Source organism: Pinus tabuliformis, chromosome 9 (genome assembly GCF_031772625.1).
Source record: "Pinus tabuliformis cultivar Carrire ecotype Pingquan chromosome 9, CPIR1, whole genome shotgun sequence".
In the NCBI taxonomy this organism is placed as follows: domain Eukaryota; kingdom Viridiplantae; phylum Streptophyta; class Pinopsida; order Pinales; family Pinaceae; genus Pinus; species Pinus tabuliformis.
Genome location: NC_142307.1, coordinates 668,519,485 through 668,540,739, shown reverse-complemented (window position 1 = coordinate 668,540,739; position 21,255 = coordinate 668,519,485). Strand labels below are relative to the sequence as shown.

The window sequence follows — 21,255 nt, the reverse complement described above, 5'->3', positions numbered from 1 at the left end:
GTTTATTTCTGGCTATCCATATAGTCCAGTAGATCAATAGGGGCAGGTTGCAAAGTTTTTGTGATGAGGCTAAAGTGTACCAAGATTGTCAGGCCTCTGTTATAGTATTACCAGACCACATTGCAGTTGGGGAGAAACCAGGGAGGATATGATCCCAAAGTTTTGCACGCTTCTGTACATTCTAGAAATAAGTGGATAACCAATTCATTTTCACATTTGTAGAGACAACACCAATGGGGACAGAAGTGCGTGCGTTTGTGGAGATTATCCCCAGTCGGGATTTTGTTCCAAAGAATGTTCCACATTAAAAGCCTTGTTCTGGGTGGAGCTTTTAGTTCCAAAGAGGTCTCCACCAGTCAGCAGTAATCAATGGCTTTCTCGATGCTGACAGGGCCAAGTAACCATCTTTAGGGGTATATCTGCCATTCTTTGATAAGGCCCAGATGATCTCGTGATCACCCTCGAGTATTCGAATGTGGGCTTCAGCAAGGGCCAGAGTGTAGTCTTCCCAATGCTATCTCCACATGGGAGGAATGTTTAATTGATAAGCGGACTTCCATTCCTGTTGTAAAAATGTGGTGTGTTATGTATCCACGATTTGTGCTATATATGAGACGTTTTGTTGTTGTAGATGTTGGATGAGCTCCATAGGGAGTTGATGCATATTCCCACATCCCACCCACAGATCTTGTCTAATGCGGACCTTATTTCCAGAACGTATTCTCCATGTTATACCTTCTCTGATGGGGTTCAAAGCCTTGAGAACAGCCTTCCAGATAATAGAGATCCCAAATGTACCTAATTGGGTTCTACAAATCCAATCCAGAGGATGCATTGGGGTGATGTAATTTGCAATGGTAACGCACGTCCAGAGGCTGTCGACCGAAACATGATTCCATCCAAGTTTAGTAGCAAGGGCTGAGGAGAAATCATCAAGCTCTTTGAGACCCCATCCCCCCCACTTTTTAGGTAGGTTCAGGTCCTCCCACCTAACCCATGCACATGTTCTGCCCTGTTTGTTCCCTTGCCAAAGGAATCTGCAACAGAGGGATTGAATGTGAGAAAGGATGCCTCTGGGGATCCAGGCTAGAGACATCCAATAGACAAGAGAGGTTTCTAGTACACTTTTGATGAGAGTGAGACGACCCACCCGCGATAGATATTTGAGATACCAGATATTTAGTATTTTTTCCATCTTGGAAATAAGCCAAGTCCAGTCAACTATCTTGTAACCAATGGGCTTCAGCTTATATCCCAAATATTTAATGCCTTCAGGTAGACGTAATTGAGTGAAATGGAACCATTGAAGAGAAAAATGGATCTCATGTGGAGTGCATTCAGCTGCAATCAGAGTGGATTTCTTGTCATTAATGAGCATACTTGTAGCCACTTGAAAGAGTGAGAAAGTGGCTTTGATGTTACTAATGTCCCCAATACTGCCACTAAGAAATATCAGAATGTCATCTACAAAGAGTAGATGAGTCAGGATGCAGCCCTCTGTTATCTTTATGCCCTTTAATCTGCCTCTTCTATGTTCCTCATTAATGAGATTGCTGAGACCTTCCATAACTAGGAGGAAAAGAAGTGGCGACAGGGGGAAACCTTGTCTCAGACCCCTTTCAGAAGTAAAAAAAGAGGAGACACTTCCATTTACCAGGACGCTGAAAGGGATGTTGGTTATACAACATATGATCCATTTAATGAACGAGTAGGGAAATCCTAGGTGAGTTAAAAGCATTCTAATGTATAACCAATTTACTTTGTCAAAAGCCTTAGATAAATCAACCTTTAAAATCATACCTTTGCTTCGCCTGGAGTGTAAAGTATGTAATACCTCTTGTGCGGTGCCCACAGCTTCATGTATTTGCTTGTCCTGTAGGAATGCAAATTGCTCCAGTGAGATGTGGTTGGAAAGGATAGGTTTCATTCTGTTGGCAATGATCTTGGCGATGATCTTGTATAAACAGTTGCATTGTGATATGGGTCAAAAATATTCGAAGGAGGCTGGATTTTCCTTCTTCGAGATGAGTGCAATGAAGGTAGAAGTGATAGAAGTCTCAAGAAATCCCCTGGTTCTTGAGTCTTCAACAATTTTAAGCAGGTATCCACCCATGATGTCAAAAAAAGCCAAATAGAATTCTATCATCCATCCATCAGGTTCGAGGCTTTTATCTTTTTTGAACCATTTTAAAGTGGCCTCCAATTCTTCAAGAGTATCTTCCTTAGTTAATTCATGCCCCTCCTCTTGCTCTACGTACCTTGGGAAGAGTTGTGCGACCTTGATGATGTCGGCCAGGTTTATGTCCCTCGGAGCGCTATATGTGCCCTTGAAGTGTGATGTTGCCAACTCAACCAAATGAGGGAAGGTATTAACCCACTGACCCTGGTCATTCTGAAGCTGCCATATGGTGTTGATCGCCTTTCTTCCATTTGCAAATTTGTGATAGAACTTAGTGTTCTCATCCCCTTCTTGTATCCAAATGGCCCTGCCTCTGAGTCTCCATATTTCTTCCTTATCTTTTAGAATTTTTGTCCTGGCCGAGAATTGTTGTGCAATATTCTTCTTATGGTCCTCAGATATGTATATGCCCCCTTGATCATTCTCAAAAACAGCGATTTCATCTTCAATCTTCCTGAGGGTGTGTTCCTCCTGTAATATTTTATTGTATGCCCAATGTTTGTACATTTTCTTCAGTACAGAGAGATTATTTATAGCATATGGAGATCCCAATGGCTATCCATTCTGGGTTGCTAAGGTTATAAAGGCCTTTACAGAAAATGAGGATGTTACAGGTGTTGAAGTACATTGGTATGCCACAAATACACACCCATTTAATGGTGTGTATAAGCCAGAGATGGTAATTGACAAAAAAAATGGCGGAAAGAGAAAAAGAAAGGGTATAAACATAAATCGTCGCCGCACAAACATCTTAAAATTGGAGGATGTTGACATACTTGTTTATGACTTCAATTTAACAAAGAGAGGAACTCTTTGCTTCAAGACGATACAGATTTTGAAAAGGTTGTTACTAGAAGGAACAGTGTTGAGATGGGAGTCTGCTGAAACTAGTCATAGATCTAGAAGAATTTTGAAACTGAAATGGTGGGCATGCATGTGGACTCAGATGGGGCACTAGTTGATGAAAGAGAAGAATATGGAACATCTTCGTCAACATCCAGTCATTCATATAAAGATGTGAATTCTGATGGTGTGCAAGAAAATATGAGTGACTTTGAATAATTGTCTAAGACAATTTATATAACTGATGTTTGCATCGTATCTTGAAATAAAAATTTTGATTTCCATATGGTGTTAAATCAGAAGTTATGAGTCATTTTTATTGTTGTTGGATTATATGTCTTAATTATGATAATTTTTATTGTTTAGAATATCTACAATGCAACGTTAAATTAGAGATATAATGTATGTTTCATTCAATATACAAATAATGACATTTTGATTAATTCAGTCATGTAATTTGTTCATAATGTCATGGTTTTTTAATTTTATGGTTGAAAAAATTCCAAATTTTTTTGTATATAGAATGTTATGGTTGAAAACATGTTGAACTTATACTTAGGAAAGAAAAATGTTATTCTACCAAAAACATTAGAGTGTTTTTTTCCTCATAAACAACTATTTTTTTGCACATAAAAATTCAGTTTTACTAGCATTTTTTAAAAATGTTGAAAATTGACCCTAAAAGAATCATCATTCCAGTATCAACACTTTTTCGTTTTCAAGGTGTTTTTTGCACGAAAAGTTCGTTTTCGCTGCCATTTTTAAAACATGTTCAAACTTGACCCTAAAAAAACCATCGTTCCAATATACACTCTTTTCGTTTTTAGCACTGTTTTTTATTTTTTTCGGGGTATTTTGGCAAGAGTTCCTGTTTTGAGTTTATAGTTCCCGTTTCAAAGTTTAAATTGTTATTAGAGTAGGAATTTCAAAGTTGTTTCTCAAGAGGTTCGAATTTGCAGCTTGAGTGTAGTAGGATCTCTTTAGAGTTGGGAGAATGACCTTCAATGGGCTAATATTAGAGTATGGCTTCAAAGGCGGCTCGAATTTCATTACATGGAAGGATCACATGGAGGCGGTGCTTGATGACAACAAATTGTTGGAATATGTCAAGACATACATTACAAAACCAGGAATTGTTGATGCCCATAACGTAACTCAATGGAAGAAATATGTAGCCAATTCGAGGAGAATAATCTTGGAGGGAGTGCGAGACCACATTGTCTCAAATATCCATGGGAAAGAAACTCCTTTCACAATGTGGAAGGCACTAGCAGAACTATTCGAGAATAGGGGTGATCATAGAAAACTGGCCCTCAAAGACAAACTTCAAAATGTAGAAGAATGATATTATTCCATGGTATCTCAACAAATTTACCCAAGTTCGTGATGATCTTGGAGGGGCTGGTGTGATTGTTGCAGAAGATGATTTGGTGAGCCTAGCTCTTCTAGGCCTTCCAAAATCTTGGCACAACTACCAGTACTCGGTGAATGAAAGGGAAAATTTACCAAATTGGGAAAGGTTGTGGTTTAATTTGGTTCAAGAAGAGTTCAAGAGAATAACTGAGATGGAACTTCATCCAAATCAGAGGATGAGAAAATTTTGAATTGGTTGGTAATGGAAAGAAGGTCAAAGGGAAGAATTCTCAAACCAAACCAGAATCCAACCAAGGGGGAAAGAAGAAATACTTTTCCAAAATAAAATGCTTCAATTGTCAAGAATTAAAGAAATATATTACAAAGTGTCCACACAAACATTCTAGCAGGAAGAACTCCGAAGGAGAAACATGTGAAGCATTGGCTTCACAATTTGAGCTATGCTTCACCTTGATTGCATGCATGAACAGCACTGTGATGGGGAGTGTATGGTACTTGGATTCGAGTGTCTCATTCCACATGGTAGGGTGTAGAGAGTATTTCAGTGACTTGGAGGAGAAATATCTTCAGATGCATATTGAGCTTGGAGATGGTGGAAGGTACAGTGCTACCAAGATTGGTACAGTAACCTTTAAGAGGGAGTTGGGATCCCCTCTTTGCCTCAAAGATGTCATTTTTGTTCCAGGCCTAAAGAAGAATCTCATCTCTGATGTAGTTTTGGAAGATTGTAGTTATGATGTAATCTTCAGCAAAGGGAAAGCATTCCTGAGACACATAACCACTAGATAGGTGAAGAATATCAAGGTTCGAGTTAATAATCTGTACAAGTTGGATATGGAATATTGTGCTGCATTAAGTAGTAAGGCAGAGAAAATGCAGAGCCACGATTTTGGTGAACTTTGGCACAAAATATTGGGCCATTTGCATCATGGTGCCCTGAAAATTATGCAGTAAATAACCATTGGCCTCTTGAAAGGAGCACTTGAGCAGCAGGATGTATGCAAATGTTGTATCTTGGCGAAGTATGTGAAATCCACACTCCATGAGCGAGACAACAAAGCACATGTAGTCTTGGAGACAGACCACTCTAATGTTTGTGGACCCTTCTCGACAACCTCCATTGCCAAACACAAATATTTTGTCATTTTTATTGACGATTTCTCAAGGAAGTGTTGGATGTTCTTCATGCAGAAGAAGGATGAGACATTCTCAAAGTTTATAGAATTCAAGGCACTAGCTGAGAAAGAGGCCGACAAGAATTTGAAGGCTCTTAGGAGTGACAATGGAGGTGAGTATGTTTTGAATGACTTCAAGGATTTTTGTGTGAAAGAAGGCATTCAAAGAGAGTTGACAACACCAACCCACAATAGAATGGGGTTGCTGAGAGGAATAACCAGAGCATTGTGGGAGATGCGAGAGCTATGCTACATGATCAAGGCTTACCATTGCATTTGTGGGAAAAGGCATGTAACACAACAGTATACCTACAGAACTGGAGTCCTCGTCAAATTATTTGTATGATTACACCGGAGGAGGATTTCTCGAGGAGAAAGCCGAATTTGTCTCACTTCAGAATATTTTGAGGCTCTGTATACTGCCATGTCTCCAAATATTCGAGGAAGAAGCTTGAGTTGATAGTAGAGTTCGAAGTTTTTGTGGGTTATGTTGAAACTCCACCTAATTACTATGTGTACTTACCTTCCCTTAGAATGACAGTTGTGCGAATGGATGTAAAGTTTGATGAGGAGAAAGTGATGCGATGCTCTCTTGAGAGGGAGCTTCAGATCCCACCAGAAGAGGATCTTTTAGCTCTAGAGGAGGAGCCAAAAATAGAGGAGTAGAGAGTGGAGACATCCACTCAAGTAGAATCGTCTAGAGAAAATAGAAAAAGAATTAGGGAAGCTAATAGACTTGTGTAGGATGCAAGGGAGAATGTGGGAGCTCCGTCAAATTTGCGCAGGCAAAGGAGACCACCTGAGAGGTACAATGGCTACATGGATCTAATGACTAACTTTAAAGACACTGAGTCATCCTCTTTCGAGGAAGTAGTTGAGAAAAATGTTTGGGTTGATACAATGGTAGAAGAATATGAATCCATCATGAAGAACAATATTTGGGAAGTGGTCCCAAGACTGGCAAATAAATCAGTTGTGGGTTCGAGATGGATCTTCAATGTTAAGCATGCAGCAAACAAAAGCATAGACAAGTATAAGGCTAGCTTTGTGACCAAAGGATTCTCTCAAATTGGAATTGACTATAAGGAAACCTTTTCTCCTGTAGCAAGGTATTCATCCATTAGCTCAATTCTTTTACTGGATGCACAGATGGGGCGGAATATCCACTAAATTGAAGTAAAAACAACATTTCTCAATGTGTTATTGACGATGAGGTGTACATAGAGAAACTAGAAGGCTTTGAGACATTTTACCGGGAGTCTCATGTGTGCAGACTGAAGCGAGCATTGTATGGTCTCAAACAGACACCTTGTGCTTGGTACACTAGGATCGAGAGTTATCTCACAGGATTGGGATTCACCAAAAGTGAAGCATATGTGAACCTCTATCATATTTTGGTAGAAGGTGGATTGCTTATCATTTTTTTATATGTCGATGATTTAATATTAACATGTGATGAGCAGTTGATCAACTCTTGTAAGGAGGACCTTGCAAGGGAATTTGAAATGAAGGACACGAGTCTCATGCACTACCTCCCGTGGCTAGAAGTATGACAAGGTGATGGAGAATTATTTGTATCTCAAGGAAAGTATGCCAATGAGAGACTGCATATATTTCACATGGAGAGTTTTAAAAACATGAAGACACCTCTAGCAACCAACAGGAGGAAGGAGACTACCACTTTAGGTGAAGAGGTTGATGCTACCATTTACTAACAGTTAGTGGGTTCACTGATGTATCTTGTGAACACACAACCATACATGTGCTATACAGTCAACCACTTGAGCCAAGCTATGGTTAGGCCAATGAAATTATATTGGAAGGCTACTAAGCATGTTTTACGATACCTCAGAGGCACTACCCAATATGGATTATGATACAAACAGACAGAGGGAGTGAAGTTGTGTGGCTTCACAAATGAAGATTACGCAGGGAGTCTAGCTAACTAAAAGAGTACATCAGGTGGAATTTTCAATGTTTGGTCCATAGCAATTTCTTGGTATAGTAGGAAACAAAGGTCTATGGTGCTCAGCTCGAAAGAATCATAATACATGGTTTCAATTCAAGCAACATGTGAGGTGATCTGTATAAGAAAAAACTCGTGGGACTATTTGGTCAGATGATGGATCCAATTGTGACTTATTGTGATAATCGGAGTTGCATTAAGCTCTTTGAGAATCTGGTATTTCACGATCGATACAAGCATATAGATATATGGTACCATCATTTATGGGACTATGTGTAAAGGCGGATAATGTTACTACAATACATTCCGACAGAGGAACAAGATGTTGACATCTTGACAAAGGCTTTGTCAAGAGGGAAGTTTGAATTCCACAGGTGCAGGATATCGGTGGTTGATAATCCCTTTCATGCTAAGAGGGAGTGTTGAGAAGTGCAATAAGAAAGTCTCAATTTGACTTTGCCTTGGTCAAATAGAGAAAATTCGAATTTCCACATCAGTAGACAACTTGGAGGCAGTTAACTTGTGTGGCATGACTCTTGTCACTCAGTTAGCTCAGTAAATTCGAGTTAGAGGGCTTGAGTTCAGTTAAGCATGCGTGATTGTTAAATTTTAGTAATCCAATTCAGTTATATCCAGTTGAGTTCAGTTAAACTAGTTCTAACAGGTTGAGGAACTAGTGGAAGGTTAGTTTGCAGTGGGACAATAATGTAAATTATTAATCATCCAGTTAACTAATTAATCAGCCTAAAGTAACTAGTGCATGCACAGAATTTGAGTTCCCAGCTGTGGTGGAGATTCCAAGACATTGTAACAAACAGTTGTAAATTACTTTGAGTGTACTTGTATTGCATGCAGTCAGATGATCAAACCCTGGGAATTGTGAAATCAATTGGAGGAAAGTTCCTAAAAAATAGGGGATAATTCTCTAGGATTTATGCAAGGAAATAGGGGCTCAAGCAGAAGAACAAATTGACTAATTCTGGGTCAACGCTTCTCACTGAGCAGAGAGATATGTTATTCACTTGTAGGTTGTGCTTAGTGCGGGCAAGCAATTGTAATACATCTCTATTCATCTGATTGATGCAAATAGGCTTGAAGGGATTTCCCCAGTTGGGTTTCCCTAGAAAAAATAATGTGCATGTGTGTTATTTCTTATTGCATGTCTGAGATTGTTATTCTAAATTGTAAATTGAATCCCACAGATTGGTATAGTAGAATTGTGTCTCTTGATTTAGATTAAAATTTCTTGAGCAGTTGCAATTCTATCACCATATTTCTTCACTATATTATGATTTTTCTTTTGATATTTAATGTTGTTTGTTCGTTTTCCTATGATCTTATCTTTTTGATAGAATATATCACCATATTTCTTCAGTATATTATGATTTTTCTTTTGATATTTAATGTTGTTTGTTCATTTTCCTATGATCTCATATTTTTGAGATAATATATGGAAGCATAAATTATTAGTCTACAATGTGTTTGTGATGTGAAACTTTAGCAAAATGTCAATATTTGCATATTTGTTTATTTTGAAAGATATACTGCAAACTGATACAAAGTGTCTTCAATGGGTGATATTATGCTTGGGTGTAATATTTCAATTCACTTTTGAATAGTAACGCAATAATTATTTATTATTAAAAATTTGAATATTTATTTTAGTCAATGTTATTAGGACGGGGAGCATTTTCCAAACTGTTTCATCCCAAAAACAAAAACTAGACTAGAATTAGCGAAAAAACTAGAATAAAAATCTGGTGTGTGTGTGTGTGTATATATATATATATATATATATATATATGAACATGTTTTTGCTCATACATTTGAGTGTCTTTGTTTTATAGTTTGACATTTTAAAATAGAGATGAGGGCCCTTATAAGTAAGGAGGTGGAAATCACTAATTGAGTTCTATTTCCAGAGACTTTTCTGAGGATATAAGGATAAGGTTTTTGACAAGGATTTATAATTTCAAAATTATTTGGTTATTAGATTAATCTTTCTCTTATTTTACTATTATTAACAAAATTGGTAATTGGGATGGTCATATCTTTTAAATTAGTCTTTATTAAATTAAAATTATGTATTTTATTTAAGATAACTTATTTTTTAATTTATTTATTTTTAAATAATTCGTTAATATAAGTAAAATGAACATTCTTTTTATATAAATAAAAAATCCATAAAATGATATTTATATATCTTATTAAAAATCATACGTTTATAAAATTGTATTTATATGTTAGTTTATGTATCATTCATACACATTGAATTTGCATTATTTGTGATTACTTTCATCCTATATCACAACCTTACTTATCTTTTTATGTAATTAATTAAATTGCTTACTTCATATCTTTTCTTCTAACATAATTAAACTTATTATAACAATACAAATCTCTCATTAAAAAAAAATCAAATATTTATAATAAATAAAAAAAAATCAATATTAATTAATATTAATTTTTAATATATATCAATTTTATATTAAAAAATTAAAAATATAATTTATTTTTCAAAACTTTTAAAATATTTTTAATATTTCTTAAAAATAATATTTTCATATATAAGTCTACATCATTCGCACAAGAAACAAAAAAAATGCATGGTGTAAATATCTAAAAAGCAAGAACAGTGACATTGCCACCACGTGGCTCTTATTACTATAAACAAGTAAAGTGGCAAAGTAGCAAGTCCCTACCTACAAGTCCTCATTTTTAGAAATATGTGTATTGGTAAGGTCGATTGGTGGTCGTTCTACGTACAAGGTGCTTTCAACACATGAGTGACACTATATATTTTTTGAGGGTTTACCTTGCAAAATATAAGTAAACCACCTACCCATTCACTCTTTTACACTCTATTTACTTGGACAACTAACATCTCTGATGAAGGTTTTATATATATATATATAGATATATTAATATTAATATTACATTTGGACAACTAACATCTATGATGAAGGTTTATATATATATATATATATATAAAGAGTAGATTTTTTTCTCCTTTTTTAATCAAGAAAGAGATACATAGTAAATGTATTTCAAGATACTTTACATATTTTAAGATAATCATATATAGGCATGTTAATGAAACTTGAATTTGAGTGGTTGATATTCTACATATATTATTTTGGATGGATCTCTGCGGGCCGACGATGAACCCTAGCCAAGTTGTGGCCGCCTCCCCTGCTCCGGATGCTACCCGGCCCAGGCTCCGCCCTGCAGCAAACAACAAAGCGAAACCATTACAGAGATCACGGCTCTTGAAGTTGCACTCGTCAGCTGCCGTCGTCTCAACGCCCACGGACTCTGTTTTGCTTTGGTCCTCTGCCGCTGGCGAGGAAGATCTTGCTCTGCCCAAGCTCATTCGGGGGCTTCCTTCTCCATCAACGGCAGCGCGGGCTATTACAGCCATTCTTCACGCTAAGAAGCCCAGACCTCAGGACGGCGGCAGAAAGCACAGCCCGAGTTCCCCAAGCCTTCACGGAAGATGTGCTCTGGCCATCCGGATCTCGGTCTGTCAAATAACTGAGGGTTTCTGCCATGAACCAGTGCAGTGGACCTCACTCGCCTGGTCTCCATTTGGTTCTGGGGCGAACATCCACTTTCAGAAAGGCATACGCAGTCTCAGATCTGATAGCGATGGGCCAGATCAAACCACCCAGCAGGCACAGCAAGCCATGCTCTGGCCAGATCCAGAGATCTGTAATCATTTTGACATGGGGTCCAAGCCTATATCTGACCCCTTTCAGATTTTTATTTCTCAGCCTTCAGGCAGAACCAGCATGCAATGGGTGAGCCCTTCAGATCTGGTGCAGGAGCTCAAGCTGCAGCTTGAATGCAGATTGGGGATTCCATCCAGCCTTCTGCGACTTCTCTCTCAAGGTAAACAACTTGAAGACCATCTTCCTCTTTCTGCTTACAGCATTTCCAGGAACAGCGTGGTGGTGGCGAACCTTCGTTTAAGAGGAGGTGCAGGGGGGCAAACTTCCTCCTCCAAGCCTTTCTCATACAAGGATGCAGTACACTCTGAGAACCCCAAACCACCAGAAGCCCCTAAATCTAAGGTCTTCCTGGTGGACAAGATCGAAGAGGTTCCCTTTGTTGAATTCATGCATGAAGAACTGGCTTCGCAGCAACAAGAGTTCGCTGAAAGAGCCATCATCTGCAGATTTAATGGTTTGTGGCCGCGTTCTCAGGATCTCTACGCATGGATACATGCAAACTGGACACATAACTGTAAGGTCTTTTTCTGTTCGAAAGGCTATTTCATTGTTTTATTCAAAGATAGTGAGCACTATGAAAAGGCCTTAGAAGAGGGCCCTTGGTTCATGGGAAATGCAGGGTTATTCTTGACCCCTTGGTTCCCAGACTTCGATCCAGACACTGCAACCATCACCAAGACTCCGGTATGGATTCGGCTTCCAAACTTTCCTGCCCACTTATGGAATACTCGTGTCTTCAGAGTTATAGGAGACACCTTGGGCAGCTTCCTCTGTGGAGACTTATGGCGAGAATCTAAAGGACTCTACTCATATGCAAGATTATGTGCGGAGTTAGACCTGAGCAAAGGTCTTCCAGAACAAATCAACCTTAAGATAAACGACCTTGTCTGGACCCAGACTCTGGACTACGAGAATACAGCTTTTCGGTGCCGCCATTGCCATCAATCTGGGCATCTGCAGAACACTTGTCCATCTCGACCGGCAAAAAAGAGCAAAGCCAATGCTTCCAAACCCAAGCCCAAGCGCTGGACTCCCTGCTCTCCTCCTCCAGTGGTGGATCCTGGTTCCTCCAGCTCGGAAGATGAAGACAGCGATGAAGAATTGGAACAGGTCCCATCGCCCGTGGCCCCCGCTACCGATGGTGTGGCGCCTTCCTCTGACTCAGCCATTGCTCAGAAACGTGTCCATCTGTCTTCCTCCTCAGATTCAGAAAAGGAGAGCTTCCCCAAGGAAGGAACGCCGGTGGGAGATCCCAATCTTCAAGTTGTAATCGCTCATCCACCTCAAAATGGTTGGGTTGCAGTCAAGAATCGAAAAGGGAAAAAACCTCGTGTTGGAACCTCTACCCTTGCAGGGTAGTTCTCTTTGTTTCTCTCAGTTTCAAGTGTCTTGTTGTAGCTCCTTGTTTGCATAGCTCCTTCTCCGGAACCGAGGTTGACAGGTCTGTCATTTCCGGTTGCCGGTTCTTGCTTCTTTGAGATGTACCCTCTTGTACAATATTTTCACTTAATAGATTTAGTCTTAACTACAAAAAAAAAAGAAACTTGAATTTGAGTAAGAAAGTCATCATTAAACCTTCCCAACCACTTGAAATACACTGAATTAACATTAATCAACTAAATATGCCAAAAAAAACCATTTATTTTCGGGTATTGTTTTCCCTGTCATTAAAGAACATCATTGTTAACCACTCCACTTCGTCTAGTTTCATAGTCTTTGTAAGTCCCTCATTTATTCTAGTTGAGGTTGTCGCTGAGATTTAATATGTATGCGGGATAAAGGATAACAACTGGATATAATACTAACTTAGACAACAAATTAATTATAGTAAAAGATATCTTACTCTTAATGCATCTGCGCATCTAATGTCTATTACAAAGGGTCATTCATTGGAATTACCGAATATTGCTTGGGTCATTATGTGCCGCCCAAGTCATAAATACATATGTATGTAAGTTTTTATGATTCATAATGTTTATAAAAAGAATTTTTGAGAAAATCATATTGATATTTTTCAGATCGACTTATTTCTAATTACTAAATGGTTTATCAACTAGATTAAGATAAAAAAACTATCTCAAAATGTAAATAATAATGTAGAAATGCAACAATTACATTTCAGTAGATAATTTTTTTATTAATAATAATTTAACTTAAGATTGAAACAATTATTAAATTAAAGAAACCTTAAAAAAAAAGAATGAAAATAATCAAAAATAAAGAAAAAAGAAAAGAAAATATTAATATATAAACCAATGATTGAAACAATTATTAAATTAAAGAAACCTTAAAAAAAAGAATGAAAATAATCAAAAATAAAGAAAAAAGAAAAGAAAATATTAATATATAAACCAATGTGTGTGTGTGTATATATATATATATATATATAAACTATGTTACATATATTAATAAAGAAAGAAAAATAATAGTAATAAGGTTTAAAATAACAAACAAAAATATTCTATTATTAAAAAAATAAGATTATGTATCAATAGTTAGTAAAAAATAAAAGTATATATAAATTAATTGAATATAGAGAATTTTTTGGATCACCTTCATCACAGTGGTAGCTACCTGAAGCTCAGTAAGAACCTTTTAAAGAAAATATTGAAAGTTGTTGCTTTAGCTATTAAATCTAACAATACCATTAATTTAATAAGCCACAAGTTTATTGAGAGCAACCTTCTTACTCCTAGGATCTATGGGTTTCCCAATATCCATAAGGAAGGAGCCCCCCTTAGACCCACTGTCAATACAATAGGTGGACCAACTTATCTTCTAGCTAAACATTTAGCCTGGAAGCTAAAGCCCCTTGTTGGTCCTATGGAATCATTTGTTAAGGATTCATAATCATTTGTTAATCAGTTAAAGGGTTTGAAGCTTGAACCTAATGATATTCTTGTGAGTTTTTTTGTGGTTTTTTCGTACACCAATATCCCTATCATTGAGGCTATTGAGGTGATCAATTGAGTTACTAATGCCGACACAACCAAGTTGGTCTAGACCTACCTTACTTATAACTCTTTCAGCTTTGATGGTGAATTCTATGAACATACTTACGGAGTGGCCGCGGGTTCTCCACTCTTTCTTGTCGTAGTTAACTTGTTCATGGAATATTTTAAATCCAAGGAATTGGCTTCAGCCCAATTACGATCCACATTATGGAAAAGGTTTGTAAATGATACCTTCATCATCTGGCCTCATGGGTGTGAAAAATTAGATCTGTTTTTTCACCATATTAAGAGTCAATCTAGCTCCATTAACTTTACTACGGAGTCAAAAGTCAATGGTAGCCCACATTTCCTTGACATGCTTATTTCTAAGAAAGATGATGGTTCTTTTTTACACCAGGTCTTTTGTAAGAAGACTCACACTGAGAAATATCTTCATGCTAGTTCCCACCATTACCCTGCCCAAAAGCTTGGAGTTCTCAACACATTGGCTACTTGGGCTCTAAGGGTCTCAAATCAAAGTCACTTGGATGATTAGAAATCCCATCTTCTTAAAGTATTCGATAATAATGGTTACAATAAGCACCTTGGTCTCAAATATTTCTCAAAGATGAGCAATGGTCCGAGGATAAGGAGAGAGCCTGGAGATTGGTATACCAAAGTTCAACTTCCCTTTATCCAATGAACCACTAACAAGATTTCTCAGATTCTTAAGAAGCACAAGGTCTCTTCTACCTTTAATCTCATGAACACCATTCAGATCTCCCTTAGATCTGTCAAAGGCCCTATGGACCCTAGAGACATGAAAGGTGTTTATGTAATCCCCTATCCATGTGGGACTTCATACATTGAAGAAATTGGTTGCTCCATAAGACATAGGATTCATGAGAAAACAACTGACATCAAACATTGTAAGACTAACTCCTCAACTTTGGTCAAACATGCTAAGAAGACAAAACACCATATTTGCATAGAAGAGTCTCATGTCATTGCCAATATTGATCATTTCCATTACCGAAAGTTCAGGGAGGCCATACAAATTGAAAAAATATCCAACACTCTAAATAGGGACGATGGTTGGAATATTAACAGTTTTTGGATCCCCCTCTATTCTCTCAAGGTTCTTCATCCTTGACCCCCTTTCTTTATTTTGTGGTCTACTCCTTTATCCTTTTTATTTAATTTTATTTTAAATTTTCAAGCTTATTTTATTTTTCCTTTTTCCTATTTATTCACAGTGATATTCGTAACATTTTCCTACTTTTTTCTTGTTAAGATTCTTATCGTTAAATTGCTTTTAATTAGATTAAATACTTTTTAGTCTTTTTGATAATTATATATTTCATCTCACACACTTAACTTTATATATATTAAAATGATGATGATGATGATTAACGTCTACTAAGACCAATACGGTCTATCATACCTCAAGAAAGGAGAATCTAATTGTCATTCTTCAAAATCTTATTTCTGTGATCAAGGAGCAGGGAAAGAATCGTTCCAAGATTGTTATAGTTGGGTTGACTTAATAAGTCAAGAAGATTGGAGGTGTGGCTGATGATAGGGAATTGAGAGCAGATGTGGGAAAAAGTCGGACAGTCTAAAAGGAATTGCTTTTCATCTTCCACCTTCTTAGTATCACAAATTTGACAGATTCTATCGCGCTAGGGAGTTTTGGGAGTAGACTACAACCCTGTCTCACTCCTAAGCTCATGTGAGTTAGTTCTAATCCTAGTGATGTTCATTTTCTTCTTAGTGTTAGTCAACATAGAGAGATAATTATGGTTATCAAGGGTGGGATTGATCACCTTCTTATAGTACCTTAGCTTCCTTTTACCCTCCAGCTCCTTAGCATTCCACATCTTGTCCTTAAAACTAGAGGTAATATTATCTTTGATATTTCCATTGCTTACCTTCATGGTCTCCTCCTTAATCCCCCAAAGGTTGAGGCAAGACTGAGCATCTTGATGCCACCTGCGCATGAGGCGCAGGTGGGGGTTTTGACTAAAGTTAGAAGCAATTTTTAGGAGCCTCTTGGAGGAGGATGATGATGATGATGATGATGATGATGATCATCATCATCATCATCATCATCATCATCATCATCATCATCATCATCATCATCATCATCATCATCATCATCATCATCATCAATTTTTCTAAATTAATATTTTCTTCTAACTCTTATTCATATGATTTGAATAAGAATTATTTTTATTTATAATTTTCCTCTACTCTTATATATATATATATATATATTTCATTTTTATTTTTCTTTATTCAATTCATTTATATATTTTCTTATTAATTTATTTATTTATAATAGTTTTTACTAACTATTACATAATCTTATATTTTTTAATAATAAAATAATTTTGTTTGTTATTTTGAATTTCACTTACTATTATTTTATTTTATTTCATATATATATATACACACCCACATTGGAATTTGAGTGTCTCACTAGTTTTTCAGGTATTGAATCTATTTATACATTTAAAAATGCTTTTTAAACCACAAAAAATCACATTCTTTCTTGAAATTGTTTTAAGATTCCGGTGAAAAAATCTATTTCGTCTATATGTTAGACTACTCCATATTTTATTTTGTTTCTTTGTTCCTTATTTTTAGTTATTTTATTTTTGTTTTTAATTTCATGTTATCTCTTTTCTTTTTAATTTTTATATTTTAGATGTTTCTTTAATTTAATAATAATTTTAATCTTAAGTTGAATTATTATTAATAAAATTTGTTATCCATTACATCTTTGTATTATTTATTGGAGTTGTTTTTAGTGCGACTTTTTGGAAGCTTTTAGGATGGGCTTTTTGGGTCAAATTTTATCTAAAATTCCACAAGAATTTATTGAAATCACAAGTTTGATGGGTAAACATGTGCAATCGAAATGCCCTAGGGTTTTCCAGGGTGCTGAATCCATATGTACAGTTAAAAAACTAGTTTAAATAACACAAATCAAGATGTCACCTCAAATTTTTCCACCAGATTCTGGCACCGGAAACTCCAAAAAATCGCACTAAAGACAACTCCTTATTTATTTACATTTTGAGATTTAAACCAAATTCTTAATTTAAAACATCAATGTAATTTTCCAAGAAAAACTTTTTATAAAAAAATTATTATTAATCACAATATTAAAATATTTAAAAATATTAAATATAGTAGGTCAGTATTTTAGCTAAAGGATCAGATTCACAATATTAAAATATTTTAAAATATTTAATTAATAATAATGATTAAAAATTATAAAATTAGAATTATTATACGTAAGACCACTGTTATGTGTCGGGCAAGTCATAAATAACAACCAAGCACAGAAAAATTGTATTGCCGCAATACGTTAGCATATCAACTAGAGGTCAAATTTACAACTCACAATATTGAAGTATTTAAAAATATTTAATTAGATAATGATGATTTTAAAACATTTAATTATCCTGATAATGATGATCCATTAAAATGCTAGTGGCAAAGTTAATACAAATTTATTTTATCATTTCGAAACCATAATACTTAAAGATAGTGTAATCTGTGCACACATTTTTTAATGTATAGATGGAGTACAAGTACCCAAGGAGAAAAAGGTAACTCCAATAAGTTGAGTTTGTGATTTATACGATTGACCCAATGGCCATCGAGGGAAACAAAAAAATCAACAAGCCATATTTTGCAATGTTCTTTCTTGGGTATAGATACCAAATCCACCTAAGGAGAATAGTTGAGTAGTTGGGATTCTAACATCCAAGTTATGAGGCTTAGAATAGTATTTGTATTTCCTACAACAACCCATTATTACTCAAACTTTTTGAAAGTTGTTTTATTTGCATAAGATGAGCACATAATAGTAAAATTGATATCAAAATTTGGAAGTAAGTTTATTCTTTAGCTTCCTTCTCAATGTTTAAATATTTTTTTATTGATTTCATTTACTATAAATGAAGTTTTTTTTTGTAACTGATGCCAACCACTACTATACACTGTCTAATCTTATAAGCTATGGTGGAAGTAGCTTTAAAACATGACCACAATGCCATATTAGTTAATATAAATCCCTTTTTTTAAATGATAGAATGATAATTTAGGAATTAAATCTTATCAAGGATCCATAATTATAGTTAAAAATGTTTATGTGTGAAATTTCTTCCTTTGAAAGATGATATTTTGTGACGGAATTGCTTGGAAAAAGCACAACATGCACAACTACGCTTGATGCTACCAAAGTGAAACAGTTGAAGGAAACTATTGAAAATGCCTCCTCCTTTAAATTATTCATCGGTGTGTCCTCTTTATTCGAAATCCAGATGTCATGCTTCTTAGATATCCTTCTTGTTAGTGAAAGCATGATGGGTTGGGTCTACTCACCTGAGTCAATCAGACGTTCCAAACTCTTCTTTCTTCATATGAAAACAAAAAAGCTTGGAGTTAACGAAATTTAGCTCTAAAGTAGAAAACAAGATAGTATTAGGGACAAAGAAATCTAGGACAGAGAAAAAAAATAGTACGTACACAAACTTATCTTAATTAAAAACCAACAACTAGTCACATGAAATGAAAATAAATCAGCATATGAAGAAGAAGAAAAAAATCAAGTAAGCAAAAAGAAATCAATAATTTCTTTATTCATGGATCTAAGGCTGTCCTAAGCTCCCTAAACATACTGACATGGAGCAATGCATGCAACTTCAATCAATTAGGCCACTATGCAACTTTTCTATACTGAGGTGAGATTTCCTTATGTATATTGATGAGCCCCATAAATGAGTAATTATATGGGCTCATTCAGCCTCCTAATTCGACTTAATCCACCATTCCCATTAGTTTATTGCATGTTTTTTATTATATTTATGCTAATAGAGTGAATTGGGTTAGTCATTATGCCAACAAGTCTAATGTGTGCTTTATGCAGATTTTTGGTCAATTTTGAGACAAAATCAAAGATTTAAATGAGCACTTGGCAGCCAAATTCGTGGAATAACAAGGGAGAGGATTTGTAAGAAGGTGTCCCCTTCATTTATGAGGCCTTACCTCGAATTCTCCATCAAAAAAACTCGGAGCACAATGGGCAGCCAAGCAAGTCAAGTAGGACTGCTGTTAACTGCAAGTTTTGGCAGCCGAGTCCCTAAAGTTTAGGAGGACTATTGGGGTCCTCAATTTGTATAAATAAGAAGTCTTAGGGCCTCATTTGAGTTAGCCAGTTTGTAGTTCGATTTTAGGAGGAGTTAGTCAAATGTTAGTTATATTTTAGTCAGTAGGTTAGCTCTGCATTTCAGCACATTTTCAAGCTTTTTCTTGTAGACAGCTTTTGGGATGTAACTATTATTTCTTGCTCATTAAAGATGAATCCAGCTTTGCACCAGCTCTAATCTCTCTTAGGAGGCTGTAGCTCTTGGGGTTGGGCCCAACCCAAGTGCCCAATACCTCCTTTGTGTACTTTTATGTGTCTTTGCTGCATTCTTGGAATAAATTTTGTTATTTAGGTTAAGATCTTACTTTGTGTTTTTGATGATTAAAATAGATTTTCATGCTTCAAGTTGATTTGACAGTTTGGTAAAGGAAAGGATCATTAAAAAAGGCCATCAAGCAACCCTTGATCTCACCTCTCCCTCCTTGGGACCATGAGCTGAGACCAAGGTGCCCTTGCTGCCATAAAAACATTGTTCTTGCTTCTTCATGCAATTTCTAGTGTTAGATTCTTAGTGGCAAAAGTTAGTACCAGTTGTGATTACATGCTTAGATCCATTCTTGCTTGGTTTCCATAGTTGTTTTACATGATTTGCTACCAATAAACTTATGTTCATCATGCTTATGGTTTCTATGACAAATTAGGTCAAAATAGCTAGATCTTTGGTTTTCTTAGTCTTTGTTGATTAGTTTTGGAAAATAACGTGCAGAACACCTGTGATACCTCTTTTCCTACCCTTACTCCATCAATACAACCTGCTCCATCCCCTAGCTTAGATCCTTGCCCTTCATTTGCCACATTTTCTCACCTTGCCCTAATTTCTACATTCTTGTGCGTCATTGCTCCCTCCATCCTTGAACAAACCCAATCGCCTCAATCACTCCTCAGCCTCATTCACCAAGTCCTAGACCTCTTCACACCCTCATCTAACCTCCATTCCCACTTCTCCACCTTTCTTCCACCATCAGCTCTTCAAAATTCCCTTTCGGAACATCCTGTAGAAGCTACAAAACATCCTATAGAACGCTTGCAAACTTCCTGTAGAAGATCATGAAAGTGGTTTCTTGAGATCCAAACACTATGAAACTCTCTGAAAGGGTGCTAGGGACCCCTTAGGCCTTCTTCTCACCTTACCAACCTCATGCAAGTATTTCCTTTCACCAATCAACCTCTGCACAGAAAAAATAGTCAAAGCAGATGCATAATAATTCCGCAAGATTACTCCAAAATGCAAAAAGATGTTTTTTTCATATTTCTCTTCAGAAGTATCTTAGTCACATGCATCTTACCTTTCTAAGAGTCAATGGCGTCCAGTTCCACCGCTTTCATCTCTTTCCTTGCACCAGTAGCGCTAGTCGGTAAAACTAGGGTTTGCTAGGGTTTGCATTTCCTTTCAGTTTTTAGTTTCTTTCTGCAAGTAGATTAGCCTCCTTTGAGTTAGCTTTCATCCATCACAGTTAAAAGCTTCTTCCAAGAGCTCATAGAAGTTGGCTTAAGCTCCTAGCAGACTTGTGCCAGCTGATCCAGTGACAGCCTGCAGCAAGAGCTAGTACTGGCTCTTGCTGCAGGCTGTCACTGGATCAGCTGGCACACGAGTCTCATGAAGGAGCAATACTGGAGCTCACCATATATCAATCTATATTTTTCATTTATGCTTGAAATATTAAATATCTTATTTTTCTCCTATAAATAAAAACCAATAAGAAGAACAAACAAGTGCAAAAAATTACTAGGAATATGAAACCTTCTTAGAGGAAGGCACCAGGCTATGATAATGCACCTTATTATGTTCTTGATTACGCTGCGGGCCACTGTGTGTGAGGTTGAGTGTTATTG

General features: G+C 36.3%; 2 protein-coding genes across 2 annotated transcripts in view; both read right to left on the bottom strand.

Moving 5' to 3' along the window:
* The window catches only part of LOC149150441 (uncharacterized), a 34,286-nt gene extending 32,719 nt beyond the window's left edge, over positions 1 to 1,567 (bottom strand). The window contains exon 1 of the mRNA XM_089442792.1: positions 736 to 1,567. Within this exon, the coding sequence (XP_089298918.1) occupies positions 736 to 1,567 (832 nt within the window). The remainder of the gene's footprint in view (positions 1 to 735) is intronic.
* Positions 1,568 to 1,984: 417 nt separating this feature from the next.
* Positions 1,985 to 2,686, bottom strand: LOC149150440 (uncharacterized). The gene has a single exon (XM_089442791.1). The coding sequence runs from the start codon at positions 2,684 to 2,686 to the stop codon at positions 1,985 to 1,987; it is 702 nt and encodes a 233-aa protein (XP_089298917.1).
* Between the last annotated feature and the right edge of the window lie 18,569 nt (positions 2,687 to 21,255).

What these genes read in the sequence shown, in the direction of transcription:
- LOC149150440 (XM_089442791.1), bottom strand. Translation starts at nt 2,686, where the DNA reads ATGTACAAACATTGGGCATACAATAAAATATTACAGGAGGAACACACC.